General features: G+C 41.3%; 1 protein-coding gene across 1 annotated transcript in view; it reads right to left on the bottom strand.

The window, feature by feature from the left end:
• C5 (complement C5) overlaps positions 1–22,533 on the bottom strand; it is a 78,335-nt gene that overhangs the window by 13,411 nt on the left and 42,391 nt on the right. Inside the window, exons 24-33 of the mRNA XM_058672642.1 lie at positions 21,592–21,801; positions 21,069–21,144; positions 17,657–17,816; positions 14,773–14,868; positions 13,019–13,190; positions 10,067–10,278; positions 7,751–7,903; positions 5,179–5,241; positions 2,570–2,651; positions 1,546–1,603 (exon numbers count right to left, since the gene is read on the bottom strand). Of these exons, the coding sequence (XP_058528625.1) occupies positions 1,546–1,603; positions 2,570–2,651; positions 5,179–5,241; positions 7,751–7,903; positions 10,067–10,278; positions 13,019–13,190; positions 14,773–14,868; positions 17,657–17,816; positions 21,069–21,144; positions 21,592–21,801 (1,282 nt within the window). The remainder of the gene's footprint in view (positions 1–1,545; positions 1,604–2,569; positions 2,652–5,178; positions 5,242–7,750; positions 7,904–10,066; positions 10,279–13,018; positions 13,191–14,772; positions 14,869–17,656; positions 17,817–21,068; positions 21,145–21,591; positions 21,802–22,533) is intronic.

Genomic DNA, 22,533 nt, shown 5'->3' with positions numbered 1-22,533 from the left:
CGGCTCTTGGGGAGTGAATCATCGGACGGAGGATCTTCCTCTCTGTCTCTCCTCCTCTCTGTATATCTGACTTTGTAATAAAGATAAAATCTTAAAAATAAATAAATAAATAAATAAATACTTCTTTTAAAAAAAAAGGGAACATTGATTATGTCCCTGTTTCCCCTGGATAGCCCAAAGCATACATGTTTTCTGAAAACCTCTATTTACATAAACATTTTAGAATCATAGTTGTAGTAAACAGAATAATAATCTTCAAAGATGGCTTTGTCCGAATCATCCAAAACTGCAAATACAGGACTGTATCTGGCAGGAGGGAGATTATCCTGGACTATCTGGCTGGGCCCATATGAGCCACAAGAAGTGTTCAAAGGAGACAGTAGGAGAGTCAAGAAGGAGCTGTGACGATGGAGGGTGGTAGGAGCCTGGAAGATGCTGCGAGGCTGCCATGGAAGCTAGAGGAAGGCTACAACCCAAGAAACACAGGCAACCTCTGAAATCTGGAAAAAGGCAAGGAGATGGATTCCCCGCTGAAGCCTCCAGAAGGCATCCAACCCTGACAACTCTTTTGTGTCAGGACTTCTGACCCCCAGAATGCTAAGACAGCAAGTTGTGTTGGGAGCTGGTTTTACGCTGCACTGGGCTAAGCCACCACTTGCGATCCTGACCAGATCTCTGGTTCCAGTTCTATTTTGTCTCCAATCTGACTTCCTGATGATATGCCGGGAAGTCAGAGGATGGTGGTCCAAGTAGCTGGATCACTGCCATGCCTGTGGGAGACCTGGATGGAACTTTGGGCTTCTGGCTTTGACCTTGCTCTACTGTGGCTGCTGTGGACATTTGGAGAGCTAATTAGTGGATAGGATATCCACCCTGTTGGTGTGTCCTCCTTTCTCTCTGTGTCTTTAAAAGAAAAGAAAAGGAAGGAAGGAAAGAAGGGAGTGAGAGAAGGAGGGAGGGAAGAAAGAAGATACTTTTTGTGGGTTAAGTTTGTGTTGTTTTAAGTCATTACGTTTCTAGTAAATGGTGACTTAGTAGACACAGGAAACTAATATGGTGGCTAATTTTGATCTTGCTAGTCAGTCAGCAGAGGAGTTCTCAACCATGGCTATGTCAGAATGGCCTTCAGTGTGGAGGTCTGAGCTTTGGACACTTCCACAAACCCTCCAGCTAACTTTAATGTGCAGCCAAAGCTGAGAGCCACCGAGTGATGGTGGCCAGGTAGGAAAGCAGCAGTGGCTTACGAGAGAAACTTCTGCATCCCTCTCCCATACTTATATCCCATCTCTACTCTTTCAAGAGACATAAAAAGTATTACTATGCTGTTTGATTCAGAAGATAAACATGGAAAAGTAGATGGGAACAAGGTCAAAGCTCTTTATAATTAAGCAGTTATTTAGGAGTGCCTGTTATCTTCCGAATATAAAATAATGAATGATTTTGCATGTTCTTGATATTATTACATTCAGAAAGATACAAAGAAATAACACTATAGTACAAGTATGACCTCAAAGTCTATATTCCCCCTTGTGAAGATGGGCTCACCTGGCACATGCTATTATGCGTTTGTATCCCAATTTGCTGTAGCCATTGTAGTGGGATGCTAGTACACACAACAAACAAACAAACAAACAAACAGGAGAATAAACTGTTTTGAGCAGTTTGGGAACCTGTCAGAACAGAATCATGAATGAGCAAGTCTCTGAATACACTGTCAGTGATGTTAATGAAAATTCATGGCTACTGACAATACCAGGAAGTTATTAATTAACTTGAACAGCTCTCTGCTTTTAAAGAATTTATAATTTAAGGAAGACATAATTTAAGAAGATACGTATTGGTAGTGTGTTTAGGTGATGCTGAAAGGAGGAAAAGGCACAGGCCTGGAGCGGTTGGGAGTCGGCAAGTTTCCTGTAGGAACAAGCCTGAAGGTCATAAATGCAAGGCGTGAGGAAAAAGGCAGCAGCATCCACCCCAGCCGTGGGACAAGGGGGAGGGGACGAGAGTAAGCAAGCCCACTGCCCTTGGGACTGGTGAGGAGGAACCTTCTAGTATAGAGGGTCACACCTTTTTTACTTTTTGAAAGAAAGAGGCATATTAAAGAAAAAGATCATAAAAGTACTGGCTAGACCAGTTAAAGATGGAGGCAGAGAACCGTGCATTTACCGCATCACTTGGAATAGAGGGGTAAGGGATGGTAAACTAACAAGATGAAGAAGAAATGCACTGTCCTGCAGAGGAACACCGACAAACATTCAACAAAGTCATTGTTGTGGACTTAGGCATGTCTGTGGCTCTGCAACCAGTTATACTTCCCAAGGAGCATAGTCAAAACTATTTCTTCATCAGCGGTGAATACATATAGCTTAATTATTAAATATTAGTCTCCAACTATTATTGAGTTATAACTATTATAATAAATTACAATGATGCGTACTTGGACGGCAGCATGCTAAAGAATTTGATTAAAATTTTTGAGTAGGCATGTTTTTCTCAATCAGGTAAGCTGTCTGTTTGATGTGCTTTGTGTTTAGAAAAATTACAATGTAGATGAAATCGTGCTGTTTACCGTCAATGTCCTGGGTATCGATTTTCAAATGAAAGCTGCAAATTTCCTCAGAGGTACTAGTTTTATGAACTATAGTTGTGACCTACATTGGGACAAACAAACAAAAAGATTCTATTTAAAATAGGATAATGGAAAGGGTATTCTAGCAACATTGTTGCTGCAAATGTGATGCTTGAAGCATTATTTTCATCACTGAATATGAATGGTGTATGTTAAAGACTAATTTTTTTCCAGTAGTTACAACTTTCTGCAAACTCCATAATCTGAAGTAGCTGAAAACCTCAAAGAAGGCAGGCAAGATAGCCAGCGCTGACCAGGCGAGTCTCTGTTCAAACCTCAGGCAGTCAAATCTGAGCAAATTCCTCACTTAGGAAAGCTCCCAAGGCTCTTGTCCTTGAACCCGCAAACTTTCATTTTACACACAACACAACACAGCCCAACCCGGAAGGATGGATTTCTCGCAGAGCATAAGCCATTCTGGGAAACACCAAGTCACAGGTGTGTGGATGGGTGGAGGTGATGCTAAGCACAGCCACAGTCACAGCAATTAGAAGTGATAGCAAAGTGGGCAATTCACCCCATGCAGGCAATGTTAGAAACAGTCCTCAAAGCAACAGATTTACTAAAGAGCATAATCAACATACTAAAACAAGGTTTTTTCTTAATCAGTGAATTTTAATAAATTCAAAACTCTATAGTGTGATTTTTCTTCATCTAAAAGGTTTTCCTAATTTATATCCTAGTTTTACAATTTCCTTTGTGCTTTTTTTAATTCTTAGTTTTCAACAGGTTCAATGTGATTATACACAATTCTGAGAGCATGACCTTCTCTTCCTCCCCTCTTTCTCTCCCACCCTCCTTCCTTCTCCCTTTTTGTCATTTTTGAGATAATGTACTTGAAGTTTACATTACAGTAGGATACTTATGCTTTATGAAATAAGTTTAATAGGCAAAAATCAAAATAAAATCCTAGCTTAATGGGAATTTAGAGAAGGAGTATAAACAATAATTGAATGGAAAAATGACCACTTCATCTTTATATAGTAAATTTTAAAATAATCACAGATCATTCAACTTATAGTAGTATATCGTTCTTACCCATTGATTTGACAAAGGTATAAAATAAAGTATTCCAAAACTGTATTGCAGCAATACTGATACCCACAGATGTTTTTTGTTTGTTTTTTAGCTTCCTCATGTAAGACAGAATAAGAGCTATTTGTCTTTCTGGGTCCAGCTTATTTCACTCAACATGATGTCTTCCAGTTGAGTCCATTTTGCTACAAATGCTACCATTTCTTTTTTTCTAGTAAATAATGCTTCACTGTGTATAAGTAGCATATTTTCTTTATCCACTCATCTGATGATGGGCACCTTGGTTGATTCCAAAGTTTGGCTCTTGTAAACAGTGCTGCTATAAACACAGTGGTGCAGGCATCTCTTTGCCACAAAGTGCTTAAGTCCACTGGGTATATACCCAGCAGTGAGATTGCTAGGTCATATGGCAAAGCTATTTCAGGAATTTTAAGGAATCTCCACACCATTTTCCATAGAGACTGCACTATTTACATTCCCACCAACAGTGGATACGTGTTCCCCTTTCTCCATAGCCTTGCCAACATTTGTTACTCTCTCTTTTGGATTTTAACCTTTCTCACAGGGATGAGGTGATAGATAGCTCATAATCAATTGAATGTTATTTTAGGCTCAAGGCATGCAGTTTGATTCTGTATGAGCATACACAGAGGGTTTAGAGAAACTTGCAACTGTCAAATAGGTAAAATAACTTAAACCTTTACAGATGAAACCTCTTCCCTCAAGATGCTAGATAAGTTAGACATGACTGTTACCAACCACAGAAAACATATACACATATATGCAAGCATATAAAGGTACTTCGAACAGCTTGGAAAATAAGTTTATTTTGACTCTAAAATTTTTTAAAATCCATGCACAATTTTTATCATATGAATTTTCCATACATTTTTAAAGACTTTCTGTATGCATAGAGTTCAAATTTGTATGCCAAAATAAACATCTTTTAACTCTATTTCCATGGAGATTTTGATTAATGAAATTTGAAACACAGAGTGAGATATCTCTCTCATTGGATGGTTCACTTCCCAAGTGCCCATAACAGCTGGCTTGGACTTGGCCAAAGCCAGAATCTGCGAACTCAATTCTCTTTTCCCATGAGGGTTGCAGGAACTCAGCTTCTTGCCTTCAAAGGAGCACATTAACTGGGAGCTGAATTCAAGCCCAGGTACTGCAGTGTGGGATATGGGTGTCCCAATCAGTTTCTTAACTATGTTTGCATCCTGCGTGGCCCCATGAACTTTTTTTTAAGTACTCCTGTATATAACCACAACATCTATACAGATATATAATTTCCAGAAATATCCAGAATACATTGCATACAAACAGTAACACAGTCATGACCGTAAGTAAATTGTGTGCCAGCAAGAATGTCTGTACCCAGAAAAGCCATCCTTCAGAAACGAGGAAATAAACTTTCATGATGAGAAAAAAAAAACAACCCTCAATAACTCCTACTGCAGTCGTGATTACCCAAATTCCAATTTCTGTGATTCTCACGATGAAGTACTTACATGCACAGTAGCCAAGCCATTGCTGTGTCCCGTGCTGATGACAAGGTCATCATCGACAGGCACCTGGGAAGGTGGATGGGGAGATCATGATTTCGTTTGTTACTCAGTAGGAAAGGAGGAGAGAACAAGAAGAGTGTGCTGACACCTCCCAGACTCCTCTCTCAGAGCTCTAGTGACCATGAAGGGAGTAGGCATGCTGCAGCTTCCCTCTCCCCTCCACACACAAATAGGATGTCCAAGTTCTCCTGAGTGAGCCAAGAAAGTCCACGTCAGAGGCCGCCGTTGGCTACAGTTTTATGTACATGTGGTTACGGTCAAAACGAATCTTCTTTTCTTTTGGTCAATGCCTGTAAGTGCATAGCTCAGAATCGGCATTCCCAGGGGAGACTGTATTGACACGGAGGACAGGGAGCATGCACAGGCCAAAGGAAGTGCATCTACCTTTGACCCTCTCTTACTTTCTCCTTTGAGCCCTTCCTCATTGTCCCCATTAGTCACTGTCCTTTGTTTATCAAAACCCTGAACGCTACACCCAACGCCAGCTTGCCAAGTCCTTAGCTACTGTGGTTCTTCTTTTCATCCTGCCAGGACAAAAGTGAAGGCAGGAACTGAGTTGAGTAATTCTCCTTTCCATAGAAGCCCTATCATTCTAAAACTGCCAGATGTGTAGCAAATAGGAGAATCTTTAGAGCAAGGGTCTGCAGAGCTGGCTCTTCTTTCCTTCTCTGCAAGCCCCCCTTCCCTTTGCCTAGCAGCAAGTGCTAAAGGGATTTGGTGTGCGTTTGCTTCCTAATGTGTCCTTCACATTTTAGTAAACATTGGAAAAATAGGTCAAGATTCCTATTTTTTTTCTGACAGAATATAACAGCAACTACTGGAAAACGAGTGTCTTGGGCTGCTGCATGAAGAGAAGCTTCTAGGGACAAATAAATTTGGGAATGCTATGCCCGGTGACTGGCATCTGCCTTGGAGTCACCACATTTAGTTGCATACATATCAAAGAACAGGGGGCTTTTCTACCAAATAGCTTGTTTAACTTCAGCTAGAATTTCCCACACTTCATTTGATCACTTATTCTTTCATGGGACACATATCCGGGAATTCTGGTGTAGAGAATTCCAAACCAGATCACAGCAACTCAGAGTTCACAGGGGGTTAGCCTACTGGGCTGAGGTTCAAGTCACCAGAACATGACAACAGGTCCTGGACTCAACTTCCTCTACAGACAAGAAAACCATCCCAGCTTCCTCAGATCGGCCTGGCAGCCTCCTCAGGTCAAGGGCTCTCCTTTAGAGCTGAGACTCAGAACATGAATCTCCGGGAGACACAGTCCCACGCGAAGACCACAAGCACGCCTGACTGCAGAGGCCCAGGCAAACAAAGGAAGCATGGACAATCTCGCCCAGTGTATGCTGTGACAGTGGTGATGCAGTGAACTGAAGAGGGCATGCCAATGCCCACACATATGTCACCAGAGCCTTCAGGGACTGTTGTGATTCAGATTTTTGGATCTTTATATTTAGCATCTATTGTTTCTCTATATATTTATGTGTGTGTGTGCATATACATATATATGCATGTATGCACTCTTATCTATATCTATACCTTAATCTATATCCATACACTTTTCCTTACATCTATATAGATATCTGTATCTATACCCTTATCAACAGTCAATATATTTTCCAACTGACCATTTGATTGTAATTTTTGCCTTTAAATTTGAATTTTGTATGCTATTTACTTACTACAGATTTGTGAAAGATGTGAATAATGAGGATTATTTTCAATTTTTGTGTATTTAGTAAAAGGTAAAAGATTTATACGCTCTGAAGAGAAACCAGAGTATAATTTTTGTGTATTTAAATGTACTTGAATGCAATACAAATACGGTAACTAGAAGAATAAGCATCAATAGCAGTATAATTGCAGCTAACTTTAGTATAGAACCCAGTTTTTCCAAATAAGTCCATTTTCTTTGGCAATTTCTCATTAGCCAGCAAAGTTTTTACTTTCAACAATTCATTAGTAACAAATGACATGGGACAAGGAGTTGGGGGACTTTAAGGCCAATTCCAGCTTGGCCACAGTTTGCATGCATGTGTAGGGTCGGTCAAAATCAATGGCAAGATTCCAAACACAACTTTTCTCTTACTCTGCTGTGGTACCTTCATGTGTGCTGGTCTGAGTCTGGAATGTTCTTGCCTTTCTTCACCTGGCTAACTCTTCCTGTTGCTTCCATATTTAATCTGTACAACAGGACACACTTGACACATTCATCTGTCTTGTCAATGGGAGCAGGAGGCCCTCTCTCGACTTCTAGGTACTTATCCAGTCTCAACTTGTGCATTTGTCTGTTTGAATGACTGTATCTCTCCAGCAGACAGGTTTTTGGGGTTTTCCTTTTGAAACCCTAGGGACCAGGATACAGTGGGCACTCCTGCTTACAACATAACAGACATTTAAAATACGTTTTAGTAGTGAACACATAACATTTCTGAAATAAGAGTGGAACAGATCATTTCAGGGATCCTATATAATTGTTAAACATGATGAAAAATTCTTCATTTACCTCTACAGGTCTCCCAAGGAAATTCTTCTCTGTCATCTTGTAATGCTGGAAGTTACCTTTGTTTTTGTAAGAGACATTGATGTCCATATTCAACTGCAGTTGTTTGGTCAGGAGAGAATATTCAGTCAGGCCCTCAATGGCATTAATGGTATCCTGTCAACAAGAAGACATTAAAAAATGATCCTGCAGAGTCGGAAGCTTTCTGCAAGGAGTAAGATAACAAATGTAGACCAGGTAGAGGCCCTGGGCCAGAAGCCGCACTTCCTCCCCGATCATTTTTTACCTCTTACGCTTCTGTCTTAGCTTGGATAATTCTACAGTGAGGCCCTGAACTCTGCCTCCCATCATTAATCTCTGTTTCAATGTTCCCTTTCTGCCCATTATAAACATTCATTGCGATATGTACTATTTTCGTTCACAGTTTATTCTTTCCAACCGTAGTGTAAGATAGGTGGGGCCACAAGGTAGTATCTAGCAGATCTTTTTGGTGTCTACTTACTTTGAATGTATCCCCAAAGTTTATGTGTTGGAAACTTGATCCCCAGTATGACAGAATTCAGAGAGCCTAATGGGAGATGCTGGAGTCATGGAGGCACCCATCTTATGACTGGATTAATGCCATTTATACTAGGAGTGGGTTGTTTATTAAGGGGCACATCTGTCTCCCTCTTCTAATATTCTCTCTCTCCCTTGATGTCTCAGAATGATGGAGAAAGAAGGCCCTTATCAGATGCTAGCCCCTGATCATGGATTTCACCTCTAGAACTTTGAGTTCATTAACACACTTCTGCTCATTACACATGATCCAGTGTATAGCATTTTGTTACAGCAGCACAAAAATAACTAGTTAGAAATGTTAGATCATTGATTACTTCCTCTGCCAATGCAAATACAGTGCTCATTTCTGGTAATCTTACAATTGTATGCCTGCACAAGGAAGCCCTAAGATGATCATTAAATTAATCCTGAAGAACCCACCACTTCTGCCTCTACACACACACACACACACACACACACACACACACATTATACATGCACAGACACTCACACATACACACAATATGCACTCCCTCATTAGTTAAACATCCAGGGCACAGGGAGGATGCTAACATTTGAACTACAGTTGAAAAATAGTTGCATAATCAGGTGTTGGTTCTTCATGGAACACTTTCTGAGACTTCTATTGCTACATTATTTAGTCATTGTGAGAACGACATGGATTGAGACAAGCTTAGATGAATTTCAGGCCTGTAGTAAACATTAGAAGTGTGAAGTTGCTGCTGGTGTCACAAGGTAGTCTGTTTTACAGCAAACCTTTATAAGTAGGAATACACCCTAAAATATTGGTTGGTGAATCAGTCTGACCCAAATAGATCTTATGGATACTTCCCTCCAAACCATCAGGTCTCAGTCCCCACGCTTGCCTGAAAGTTTCATGACCCTGTTACTGGGAATCACCCAGAATTCATCTCTCACCTACACTAAAACTGCCCTTATTCATGGGTGTCCCTAGGCAGCAATTCCATATCCTAAAAACCCTAGAGCTCGCTAAAACCAGCACTATGGTCTTTCACCATCATGACCAACTATCATTTACTGTACACAGTTGCATGTACCATCCTTTTATATGCCTGGTAACACAATGGATTCATGTGTACCAGCATTACCACAAATATGTAAGCAATGTGCTGTTAGGATGTTACACCGGCTAACATCACTAAGCCATAGGAATTTGTCAGCTGCATTATAACCTCATGTGTGCTAAACCATTACACAGTGGTGTGGTGAAGAGTGATATGTCACGGTTTGGTACACAACTCTACATAACAATTATAACACTATACAGTAGTCATGTGTAACACAAATGTGCACTCATAAGAATTTGTACCAACAGATTGGTAAGCATATATCAATCAGTATTTCTCTACCTTTGCATTTATTCTTTGTGGGGGAGGAAACATTGGTATCTACATGGCAGCCACGGTCTATTACATAATACGTGATGCAATTGCTAGTAAACTTCCCATTAAGAATTTAAAAAGGAAGTTCTGGGCTTGGCAACAGGAGACAGAAGTTCTGATTTTGATTCTTTTGCCAATTTCTTGAATGAACTTCCCCAGCTCATCTCTCCCACTGTGTAATAAGGATGTCAATCCAGTAATTGGATAAAAGGGAACCTTGCAGTTCTAGACCTCTATTCATTACCTAAGGTATGCAGCTTTAGAAGACAGAAGTAAGGAGGACAGAGTGGGTGTGGAATGTGCGGTTTGGGAAACAGTAAGAAGGTATCCAAAAGATGACACAAAGAAACTTTACCTGGGTTGAATAGAAGCCGCCCCCATACCTCTGCTCTTCAGTTAGCCACTTGATGATTGGGTTAACATAGTTCATCTCCTTCAGGTTCAGATAGGTTAGCAAAGCATAGGCAGTGGTTTCTACCATGCCGGCTGTGCCAGCATTAGGTGTGGAAGTTTCTTTATTTTGTTGAAGACCATCTTTCCAAAACCGGTAAATGGGTGGGTTACCACCTGCATATCAACAGTGGACATTCATTAATATGATTGAAAAATGTGGTAGATATATTCTGGCTTTCTGGTTTCAAAAAGGTGTTTTTTTGTTTGTTTTGTTTTATTGGTAAGAAGCACTTCCTTGGACCCAGCGTGATAACTTAGTGCCTAAATCCTTGCCTTGCAAACACCAGGATCTCATATGGACGCTGGTTCATGTCCCAGCTGCTCCATTTCCCATCTAGTGCCCTGCTAGTGGCCTGGGAAAAAAGCAATAGAGGATGGCTTAAAGCCTTGGGACCCTGCAGCTGTGTGGGAGGCCTGGAAGAAGTTCCTGCCTCCTGGCTTCAGATCGGCTCAGCTCTCACTGTTGCAGCTATTTGGGAAGCAGAAGGAAGATAGTTGTCTCTCCTACTCTTTGTATATCTGCCTGTCCAATAAAAATAAATAAATCTTTCTTTTAAGAAGCACTTCCTTAAGATGAGCAAAACAAAATAAAATCTCTTAATATGTTATTAGTCTTTTTGTGTTTTCACATGTCTTTGACAGAGAGAAAGAGAAACAGAGAGAAACATCTTCTGTCCACTGGTACGCTCCCCAAGTGGTTACAATGGTCGAAACTGAGCCGATCTGAAGATAGGAACCAGGAGCTTCTTCTGAGTCTCTCACGTAGGTGCAGGGTCCCAAAGCGTTGGGCCATCTTCCACTGCTTTCCCAGGCCACAAGCAGGGAGCTGGATGGGAAGTGGAGTAGCTGGGACTTAAACCATTGCCCAAATGGGATTCTGGCACTGCAAGGTTGAGTATTAGCCTATGAGCCATCATGGCTCCAACTCCTTGTATTTTAAAAGACCAACAAACAATATCTACATGTATTAGTGAGTAGTAGTATAGCAGAGCAGAAAGTGCAATAAATTGGCAGTTCACAAGGCGAGGTTCCCTTGGGTAAGTCCCTTTAGTTCTGTAGGACTTGACTGGCTAATGTTTACAGTACACATAGTTCTTCCTCTGTGCAGTAAAACTCAAAGGAGATACAAATGTAAAAGTCTTTATACACCAGAAAACACTGCTTCCATATGAAGGACCACTACTATTAACACAGCAAAATAAATTGGCAAATTTTTTCCCTGATGAAAAAAAGATTCATATCCTGGAAAGTATAAGATCACATCCCAAAAGCCTTGGTTAAGTATTTTATGACCTTCAAATGCAAAGTACCAGAGAGAATTTCATATATGCAGAATTTTCATTAACTTGATTCTAAATTATTTTTTATGTGTTATTGCAAAAGTAACTTGAGTTTGTCATCTCAGGTACAAACTTTGCAATTTGTGTGGAACAAATTACAAAATATATCAGTAAAATATATTTGGGAATAATTTTTAAAGGTTATTCAAAATTTTGATGTATCTGTATCCATATTTGTCTCAGATAATCACAGCTGCATTATTTTCATGACATTGGACCAGATACCTCCCTTTCTTTCAGATTTTGTTGTATTTAAATTGAAACATTTAATTGAGGGTTTGTTTTTTTAAAAACAAAACAAAACAAAACAAAACTTTCAGCTCACACAGTATTCGCATTATGAAGTTTCCTTCTAGTTTTAAAATCAATTCATTTTACAGTCTTTATCTTAGAAAGCCCAGGGTATTTCTTTGGCATTATTTTTAAGGAAATACACAAGTGGTTTTAAAGTATATGATGAAATGTATTCATGACAGAGTGAAACTTTGCAGGCAGCTGTAAACCTCATGTAAGACAAAATTTCAGTCAGGAGAGGGGTCAGGAGTTCCCAAGAATGCCAATGACTTTTGCTATGCCCTATCTCAACACTCCTGGCTCCAGAAAGCAGTAGTTTTATTATTCAAAACAAAATACTTGGCTTCACAGAAAACTTGGAAAAATACAAACCAAGTCATGCATTTTGCTTGAAATCCCCCATCTGAATGTGGACGGGCACTCCTTGCTCTGGGTGGAGGTAGGCCTGAACCAGGCTACGGTGTTGAACCTCACATTCAGTCCACCTGCTTGCTTGAATGCCATGTCCCTTGCACACCTGGAGATCCCCTGTAATGATCTCTTATATTGTACATGACCTTCACTTCCTCCCTCCCTCTTCCTTCCCAGACCCCACTTTGGACTTCTCGTATCGCACTTCTTTACTGTTTGTCCTTCTTGGAGTACCAGATGGGCTTGTGCCTTTGGGCTTTGGCACGTGCTGTTTCTCCACCAGGACCACCCTCTGGGTAGCCACCAGGCTTGCTTGCCTAGCATCTTTCAGGTCTCCACTCGCAACCCGTCTCAGTGAGGTTTCTGCCCAATCACCTGATCTAGGATGATAGGACACCCCTTCACTTTTCCTTCTTTTCCCAATTGATTTTACTACACATCAATCATCACTAGCTTTTTCATGAAGTTTTAATTGTTTATCATGAATTTTTTTCTCCCCTTTTTGTATGTAAGTTTCATGAGGGCCTAGATTTTTGGGGAGTCTGTACCATTTATTTGCTTTATCCGCAGAGCCTAGAACAGTGCCTGGCATGCAGGAGATATGCATAGAATACTCAATACCAACTTGTCAATAAAGGAAAGGATAAGTACTTGCTGAATGAATGAAAAATAGCATCTGTTGCCTAGTATTATGAGGTTCTACTCCTTGAGGGTAGGGGTTTGTATCTCACTGCTCCAATCTCCCAGAATCCTGAGATTCTGTGTGTGTAATAAACACTGGCTGAATAAACTTAAGAGACAAGTCATACCTTTAACTAAAGCTGCCCTCTTCAGAGTTGAAGCGATGGAACGAAACTGTGAGTGAGTTCTATCTCCCAGGGAAAGAGCGTAGGCTGCAATGGCCAACGTGAAGGTGCTCTTGGCCTGGAGACTGTTTTCAAGCAGGAAGTTCTCAGCTTTCATTAGAGCTGTGCTGACTTTCTGAAAACAAGAACATAAGACACCCAAACTTCTTGGTCAAGCATCAGGTTGCTGGCTCCTGGGAGCCACCCTCAGGGGATGCCATCCTGACAGAGCAGAGGCTGGAAACAGGACTGACGGCATGGAAGTGGACAGCACGTCTGGGACGAGGCAGAGCTCCATTGCCCAAAGCACAATGCGCCTGTTCCAATTAGGACGAACCCTTGGCTTCTGACCTCTTTCTCTCTGGAAGTTCTGTGCCTTTGGTTTTTGATCCCAATGTCAAGCCTGGCTTCCAGGAAGATGTATGAGGCATAGATACAACTTCCAGCATTCCCTCTCAGCATAGTTGAGACGGGCTCATCATGGGTTCAGGAGGTGTTATATTAAAAAATGAGAAAAGGAGCCCATATGCCAAAATAGCTTTCAATCCTAAGAATCCCCATGAGAAGAGTCCCTGTCATTTTGTCCCAGCTGTTCTGGAGAGTGGGTTAGCAGAAGGCATGATGTGATGCTGCTAGCCTCCTGTCTGGCTGCTTCTCTGTCAACTCTGCATGTGCCGACTGCTCATGTGGCCCGACCCCCTTGGTTCCAAATTGTTATCCCGGGCTCTGGGATGCGGTCCTGGTTGATTATCATTTTTTAAAGTTCTACTGTTTTTATTTGAGAGGTAGAGATCACACACACACACACACACACACACAGAGCTCTTCTCTGCTGCCTCACTCTCCATATTCCTGCAGTGGCTGCATTGAGGAGCTGTGACTACCACCACTCACTCTCCCCTGTGAGTGGCAGGATCCCAGTTCCTTGAGCCATCATCACTGCTTTCCAGAACCCAGCCTGGAGGATATAATTGGAGTCAGGAACCAGAACCAGAATGAAGCCGAATGCCACTTCCTTGGTATTTTACCTTTAGTATAAATACCAATGCTTTAAAAAGAAACCCATAACTTTGAAAAATGGTTTTCTTTTGTGGTTCCTGTCTTGCTAATCCCCTTGAATTTTCACAGCGTGGTTCTGTATCCTGGTTTGAAGGCAGCATCTGATTGATTTTGCACGTGCAGGTGAGAGTATTTAACATTGGTTCAGGGAATTACCTCTTCCCAGGCCATCCCCACCCACCAGCTCAACTTCTAGGCAAAAGAAACAGTACAACCCAATGAAGCGAACCTATTACTGTACATCCTCAACTCTTGTCGCATGAAGAGGGACTCCACTATAGAATAACAGCAACACATACAGTAAGACCCAGCAGAAGTAAGAGAGGGACACTAAGGACACTGGGTCATTTTCCCATTATAGTCCCGGTTGCTGGTTGTAGTCTCAGCTTCACAGTTTAGTAGCCCATGATGGAGCAATCAAATTCACCTTTCTCAGAGGTCTTAGTGTTCTCAAGTCAAGCAGGTCAGACTATGGTTAGTCTTCAATCCCTATGACATTCCTGAAGTCCTTTCATCCTGGGGCTTAAAGCTACTTTCAAGCAATGTGAAAAGAAGGAAAAGAAGCTTTGGAGACAAAGTGTCCTCTGGTGGGTGGCCCCTTGCAGTATTTAGTACAGAAAACCTAAGTGCTAGAAAGAGAGAAAAAAAAAAGCTCTTACCACCAGGGGGCATATGTCATAAGCCTTTCTAATTCCAATCACTGCAAAGGCTGTAAGATACAAGGAGTTCTCTCTGGCTTCTTCAGGCAAGGTACCCTAAAAACAAACAAGTTTTAAAGGTAAGGGAAGAGATGTCTTTAAAGTGAAGTGTTGTGGTCCTAGTATCTATTGTGTGCTTGATTGCTGACTCCTGCCATTCATGTACTTGAGCTGGATAGCTTCCTGGCATTCCTTACCTCCATGTCTGTATGTGTTCATTTCTCCTTCCTGAGGTCCCTTACCGTTTAGCTCTTGGTGGTTCCAAACCCTCGGATGACCCACCTTCCCTTCTAATTCAAAATAACAGACATAACAAATGTGTGAGGAAATGCTAAAATCACTAATAATTGGGTGAATGCAAAGTAAGACCTCAGTGAGATCATCATATACCCACTAGAATGACTACTACAAACTCGAGGTAAAAAGAACTGTCAAGAAAATGGAGAAAAGAGAAGCACTGAACTTTGTTGGTAGGAATATAAGTACAGCCATTATGGAAATCAGTATGAGCATTCCTCAAAGAATTACAAATATAGCTACCATATGAGTCAGTAATTTCACTTTTGGTTATACAGCCAAGGGAAATGAAATCAGTATACTGAAGAGACATCTGCACTCCCAGATTCTAAGCCAAGATAACCTGACAGCCTAAATATCCATCAATGGATGATGGGGGAAAAAAAGGAAACACACACACCCACATACACACACCAGAACACTTACTCAGTCTTAAAACAGAAAGAGCTCCTGTCATGTGTGACAATATGGATGAACCCAGAGGACACTGCATAATCTGAAGAAGATGAACTCACAGAAGCAGAAAATAAAAAGAAGGCTGGGAATGGGAGGGTGATGGCAAGGATGTTGGTCAAAGGATGAAAATTTTTAATATAGTCAAGAACAAATCAGGAGATCCATGATACATCATGGTGACTATGATTAATAACAATGTATTCTATGATACTTGAAGATACTGAAAGAGTTGATTTTAAATGTTATCACAGGGACCAGCATGGTAGCCTAGAGGCTAAAGTCCTTGCCTTGCATGCTTCGGGATCCCATGTGGGTGCTGGTTCGTGTCCCAGCGGCCCACATCCCATCCAGCTCCCTACATGTATTCTGGGAAAGCAGTCGAGAATAGCACAAAGCTTTGGGACCCTGCACCCACACGGGAGACCCAGAAGAAGCTCTGGGCTCCTGACTTTGGATCAGTTTCGTTTGGGCTGTTGTGACCACTTGCGTGAATCAGTGGATGGAAGATCTCTCTATCTCTCCTCCTCTCTGTATATTTGACTTTCCAATAAAAATAAATCTTTTAAAAAATGTTATCAGAAAAACCCCACCAGTGATTAGCATATTAGGTAATACATATGTTCATTAGCTCATTTTGTTCTTTAACATCACAAAAGAATGCAATTTTAATTTTCAACTAAAAGAAAAAGGATGGTATTAACCCTATAAGTGCCAGGTATTGTCTGCTCCACATGAAGTGCTCTTCCTGCTTCCTTCAGCACCTCATTCCCTGGTCAATTCATTTAATTAATTTACTCAGCCTAGAATAAGTCTGCTGTCTGCAGTGAAATTACGTGTACAACGCACTTGAAATGACTTAATCCAGACTTGTACAACAGTGAAATTACATGTACAACACACTTGAAATGACTTAATCCAGACTTCTCTGCTGAACTGTAAGCTGTATAATCTCTGGCTTCACCTATTTTGTTCACTGTAGCATTTAGTACATTCAATATACATTTATTTAATAGGTACATGAACTTACATTTTCATGAAAGTTGCTGGTATTTATCCTGGTTTTTTGGAAAAGATTAATTTATTAATTTTGGATATCAGACTTTCAGAAAGACAATGACAGAGAAATTTCCAGCTGCTGGTTCACTCCCCAGGTGAGCTGCAGCAGCCAGCACTGAGCCAGGCCGAAGCCAGGATCTGGGAGCTCCATCTAGTTTTCTTTCCAACACATGAGCCATGTTACAATGCTTTTCCCAGCACTGGAACATGGGATGTAAATCAATGCTTGTGTGCGATGCTGGTGTCACAGCATCCTCTGACATCATCACAAGGTATGTCAGAATCTGTACCACAACCTTCTCTACCTCTACTCTCTGGGGTCCCTCCTTACCAACTTAGGTGCTCAGCTAACGCCTGTAGCATAACTGTGAATGGATGGATGGATGGATGAGTATCTTAGAAACCAAGATGCAGGATTTTATTCTTCAAATGTCAACTAGATAATGTCAGTTGTCTGCATTTTATTGTGGAAGTCTTATGAAACTCATTTTCAGCCATTGAGCTCACTCACACCTAATAGCAAAGAAATTGGATTGGAGGAGTCAAGCAAAGAGAGAAAAGATCAAATCTTGAAACATTCTTAGGAATAGACGACATTACGAAGGTATCTTAGAGTGATGGTATGACTTTATAACTCAAACTTGTAAGTAGATTCTAGTCTCAAGGAATACTTGGCTGTACACTGGTATTAATCAGTCCCCATCTCTACCAGTACAATCTTATATGACAACATCATGTGTCTCCAACCTACAAGAAGACTCTCAACAATAGGTAGAGATCCCACACCAAGGGCCTGGGAACAAATCTGTACGTTTTACTCATGGTGAGAGTCCTAGAATTTATGCCCTGTGGACCATAAATGTCTATGGCATGAAGAACCTAGGATGTCTCTTACCTGACCTCTAGTGAACTTTCTGTTTGCTTATTCACAGAGGGAGTTTCTTAATTTTGTTTCTTTCTCATAATAGGATGAGAATGCAACACAAACTTGTATGTAAATAAAACTATTGCTAATGTGTACACTTGGTTTCCTTACCTGCAGTTTTATTGGTTGATAGTTGGAATTTTCCCTGAAAGATCCATTTTCTAATTGACAATTCTCAATCAGCCAATATAAAGAATTACAAATTGAATTTTTGTTCTGCTCTATGTATTTATTCACTTGTCCAAGCACTCTTAAAGCAAAAGCTGTTAACCTTTAAGATAAAATCAAACATTCAGAGAATTGAATCCCTTTTAACTTTTGATTCATAAGGTCTATCAATTAACTAGTTTTCAATCTATAAAAGAAAATGACATTTTAAACATAAAATTCCATCACTATGCAAGTAAATCTATATTGTGAAATATACAAAGTTTGTACACTTTACATAAACTTTAAAAACAAAAAAACAAAGAAAACAAAAAAACATAAAATTCCAAAGTAACCCACCACTTTAAGAGAGAAGGGAAAATTTGGGGGAAGATCTCCAAAATATTCAAACAAATGTGGAAACACATCTTCATAATTACAGCAGTTAGCCAAGCTAAAAAGTGATTCCTGATGATACAAACATTCTCTACATTAAAAAATAATAGAGGTGGGCCTGGTGGCGTGGCCTAGCGGCTAAAGTCCTCGCCTTCAAAGCCCCGGGATCCCATATGGGCGCTGGTTCTGGTCCCGGCAGCTCCACTTCCCATCCAGCTCCCTGCTTGTGGCCTGGGAAAGCAGTTGAGGACGGCCCAAAGCTTTGGGACCCTGCACCCGCGTGGGAGACCCGGAAGAGGTTCCAGGTTCCCGGCATTGGATCGGCGTGCACCGGCCGTTGGCGGCTCACTTGGGGAGTGAATCATCGGACGGAAGATCTTCCTCTCTGTCTCTCCTCCTCTGTGTATATCTGGCTGTAATAAAATGAATAAATCTTTAAAAAAAATAATAGAGGTGAAGCAGATTAGAGGCACATGATTTACTCATAAACGCAAGATATGGAGGCATAACATCATGAAATTATGGATTGTGAAATTTGTACGAGCTGTGACACAAACCCGTGTCTGTGGCCTTAATCCCCTTTCCCAATATCCCCAGAATGGTTTACATTGCTTCCTCAAGCTCTGCATCGATGCAGAACTTGCCATATCACAAGAAATCTTTGTTTTCTATCATTTTAATTGATTCATCTTGTTTATTTGAGAGTTAGACTGACAGAGAGCCTCACACCTCTGTAGCAGTCAGAGAGGGAGCAAGCTGATGCCAGGAAGTGGGACGTAAATTTGAATCTTCCAAGAGAGTGTCAGGGACCCAAGTGTTTGAGTCTCCACCTGCTGCCTCCCAGGGTGCACATAAGCAGGAAGCTAGAATTGGAAGTGGAGCTAGGATGCAAGTCAGGGCATGTTGATATGGGATGCAGGTATCCAAAACACTGCCCAATCTGATGGGCACAAAGAAATTCAAGGATTGTGATTGCTCAGCCAAGACAATTTGAGCCTTTACTAATATTCTTCATGGTATTGCACCCCAAACTCCCGCGAGGGCTCTTTACTCTCTTGCTGGTCAAGAGCCTCCCACTCTCAGCTTCTCACACATCCAGGACTCAGGCTACTTGATTTCACTTTACTTTTAAAGTTTATTTTGCTTTCATTGTTTCTTAAATTTATATTTCTTTGATAGAGAGAGAAAGAGAGAAAGAGAGAGAGAGAAAGAAAGGCACTCCACCAAGGTCTCCTACACAGCTGGCAGGGACCTAAGTGCCTGAGCCTTCACCCACTGCTTCCTGGGCTGCACTTTAGTAGGAAGCTAGAACTGGGAGTGGAGCTGGGATTCCAGTCTAGGCACTCTGATATATGGCATAGTTGTAAAATTAAATACTACATGGCAACAAAAAGCAATGTGCTGCATCTACCTATATTGCAAGGTCTAAAAAAATGAAGATTGGAGGAAAAAGACAAGTTGCAGCAACGTAAGTTCAATATGATGCTGATTATAACCATGCTAATTCATATGTACATTTATATACATATTTTAAACTGACTGGGAGGGATGCATAATCTTGTGATAGTGAACATCCTTGGGATGGGGAGTAAACAGAAATTCAATGGAGGCTTGGGGTTAAACATAAAATCCAAGCTATTCTGTAATTTTTTCTTTGTTAAAAAAGAGTAGGCTCATATGAGGAATGTGATTAAAGTCATGCTAGTATCAGTGATATTTGTACATCTTGCTTCTTTTATACATTTCTCAAAACGTTTTTTGAAGATGTTCAGGTGCTAGCCATTTTCTTCTTCATGTAAAATTTCTTTACAGAAACTTGTGGATCTAGCACTCAGATGTTCATCTATACCTGGCTGAACACCACCCACTCAGTCTTGCACCAAATTCTTGAACAGCTCTGGGTGTTACCTAGAGGTTGTCCTATCTTGCAGATTTCTGTTCTGCAGGCACCTGTTTCCTAGCTCCTGTTACAGTGGGTTCTAATCTGCCTTGACCTCATCCCGATCCCTGCTTATCCCCTAGTTGGCACAATGAGGTTCCCATGTATTTTAAAATGTGTACCCACACCTGGTCAGATCCAGTTTGGAGTCCTAAAACAAGCAGAGGTATCAACAAGGACTGCTGATGTTGGCTGCCTTGGTGGCAGGTGGCATGTAGGGTACTGCTCTGCACTGACTGAGGAGACAGAGAAGTGTATTGGAGAAAGACTTTGGTGTGGATTGTGTGTGAAGGACCTCCGGCTTCCAGGCTGGGAAAAAATGTGAAGCCAGAGGCAGGACTTAAGGCACTGATTAGGGCATCATTGACATACGGGCAATTAAAGTCAAGGGCAAAGATAAGGTTGCATGTGGAGAGATTACAGAAAATCCAAAATGGCCAAGAAAGCAAGCCTGGGACCTCTAGGTAAAGGACAAAAATCTATTCACCAGGCACTAGGAATACTTGGAGCATATGTTCCTTTGAGGGAGGTAGACAAGAAGCGTGGTGAAAATGTCAATGATACATGCTAAGGAGAAAAGGAATGTAGCAGAGATTGTTATGACGTATTGGCTAGATCAGGTTCCAAATAGCCCACAACAGCTGGAGCTGGGTCAGTCTGAAGCTGGGATCCAGGAGAGCTTTTTGAGTCTCCCATGTGGGTGCAGGGTCCCAAGACTCTAGGCCATCTTCCACTACTTTCCCAGGTCATCAGCAGGGAGCTGGATTGGAAGTGGAGCAGCCAGGACCCAAAATGGTGCCCATATTGGATGCCATGAAGCAGGCAGAGGATTGTTATCCCGTGAAACCACTGCACTAGCCCCCAGGATAATTTTGAAGGTAAACTTAAACGTATTTACTGAATCAGATGTGGATCCTAAGAGAAAGGGAGGTGTGAAGGATGCCTGGCCTTTTAGCCTGGGTGATTGGATGCATGGAGTGTCCATGATGGTTGTTAGCCTTTACTCAACCGCTGTAGAAAGACACAAGGCTTTCGACTTACCAAGTGCTCGCACTTGCTCCCTTCCACATGCTGTAAGAATGGTCGGTGTTTCTGTAGGACAAGATGCTCACTATGCCTAGGAGGCACAAAAAAACAGAAAACAGTGTTTCACTCCCCTCCCGCTCCACCTAAAGAACATGTGAGCAGTCCTGTGGGAACAGCAAGCTTGCTCTGGTGTTGGGCAACACACACACATGCTCTGTGGCCAACCTGGAACGTCTTGAAGGAAGTGTACAAATTGCTTGAACTGGAAATTTACCCAGCGGAACATTCTGCTCTCATTCAAAGAGCAGGAAAGGACCATATTGAGTCTGGAATACAAGTGCCTTAATTCTCAGCCAGGTCTTTGGTAAGTTAAGCCAAAATGCTTCCAAAATAATATTTGTTATAGTAGCAGAATCTACCTTATGATTTTTTTTTTTGGATAAGGTGTTTTTATAGTGAAGATTTTATGTAACTCATAACAACTTAATTCTTCATTTAAAATCACTAGATTTTGATGTAAAAAATAAATATATTTTACCTTCTTTCATTTTTTTCTTCAGGTTCTGTTTTTTAGTATGTGAGTCAGAAAAAATATTCCAGTGATTTCCTGTTTCCAGGTAGTGGAAAACATAGAATACTGGGGCCACGCTCATCAGCTCCGCCTCTGCACTGCCCTTGGGGAGGTGGGTTAGGATGTTGATGCCTTCCTGACTTAGAACTGCAGACAGGACCTCACCTATAAGTAGTCCTGAAACAAGAAAGAAATCACGACAGGCACGAACACTTTCTGTCAACTTCCAACAGGATGCTTAAAGGCAAAAGGGCAATCATGTCTATTCTTAACTAGTCAGTTGAGCTGCTTCTTAGAAATCACATGAGAAAAAAAAAGATGTGTTGAGGAAAACAAATTTAAAAGAAATGAAAAAATGAAGACTTAAAAACATCATTACAGGAGTTGAAGATGCTGACATTTTGTATTGGGTTCAAGTTCCTGCTATTGTGTACTCTGGGAGGTACAGGTGATGGTTCAAATGCTTGGGTCCTGCCATCAGTGTGGGAGACTCGGTTTGAGCTCCCAGCTCCCTGCTGTGGCCTGGCTCAGTCCTGGCTATTACAGGCATTGCATTTAGGGAATCAGAAGATGGGAGTGCTTGCTCTCTCTCTCTCTCTCTCTCATCAGATGGCAAAAGTAAATGGTGGGAAATGTGGTGCATGTATGGATTACTGCACAGATGACATGGCAAATCAACTGCCCTCCAACCTGATAGGGTTAGACAGTGCAAACCGCAGCAGTCAATCCTCACATGGAACAATGCAAAGAGCCTGAACAGTGGGTGTGTGTGGCCATCATGTCCATAATTCACTACACAACCTTGGGCAAGCCTTTCTCTAATACACCAGACAACAGGATTACTCATAATCCAAATGGTCCTTTCTTAATATTCTGTGATTTTAGAATTTTATCTGAGATAAAAATATG

Source organism: Ochotona princeps, chromosome 14 (genome assembly GCF_030435755.1).
Source record: "Ochotona princeps isolate mOchPri1 chromosome 14, mOchPri1.hap1, whole genome shotgun sequence".
In the NCBI taxonomy this organism is placed as follows: domain Eukaryota; kingdom Metazoa; phylum Chordata; class Mammalia; order Lagomorpha; family Ochotonidae; genus Ochotona; species Ochotona princeps.
This window is presented reverse-complemented; position numbering and strand designations above follow the sequence as displayed.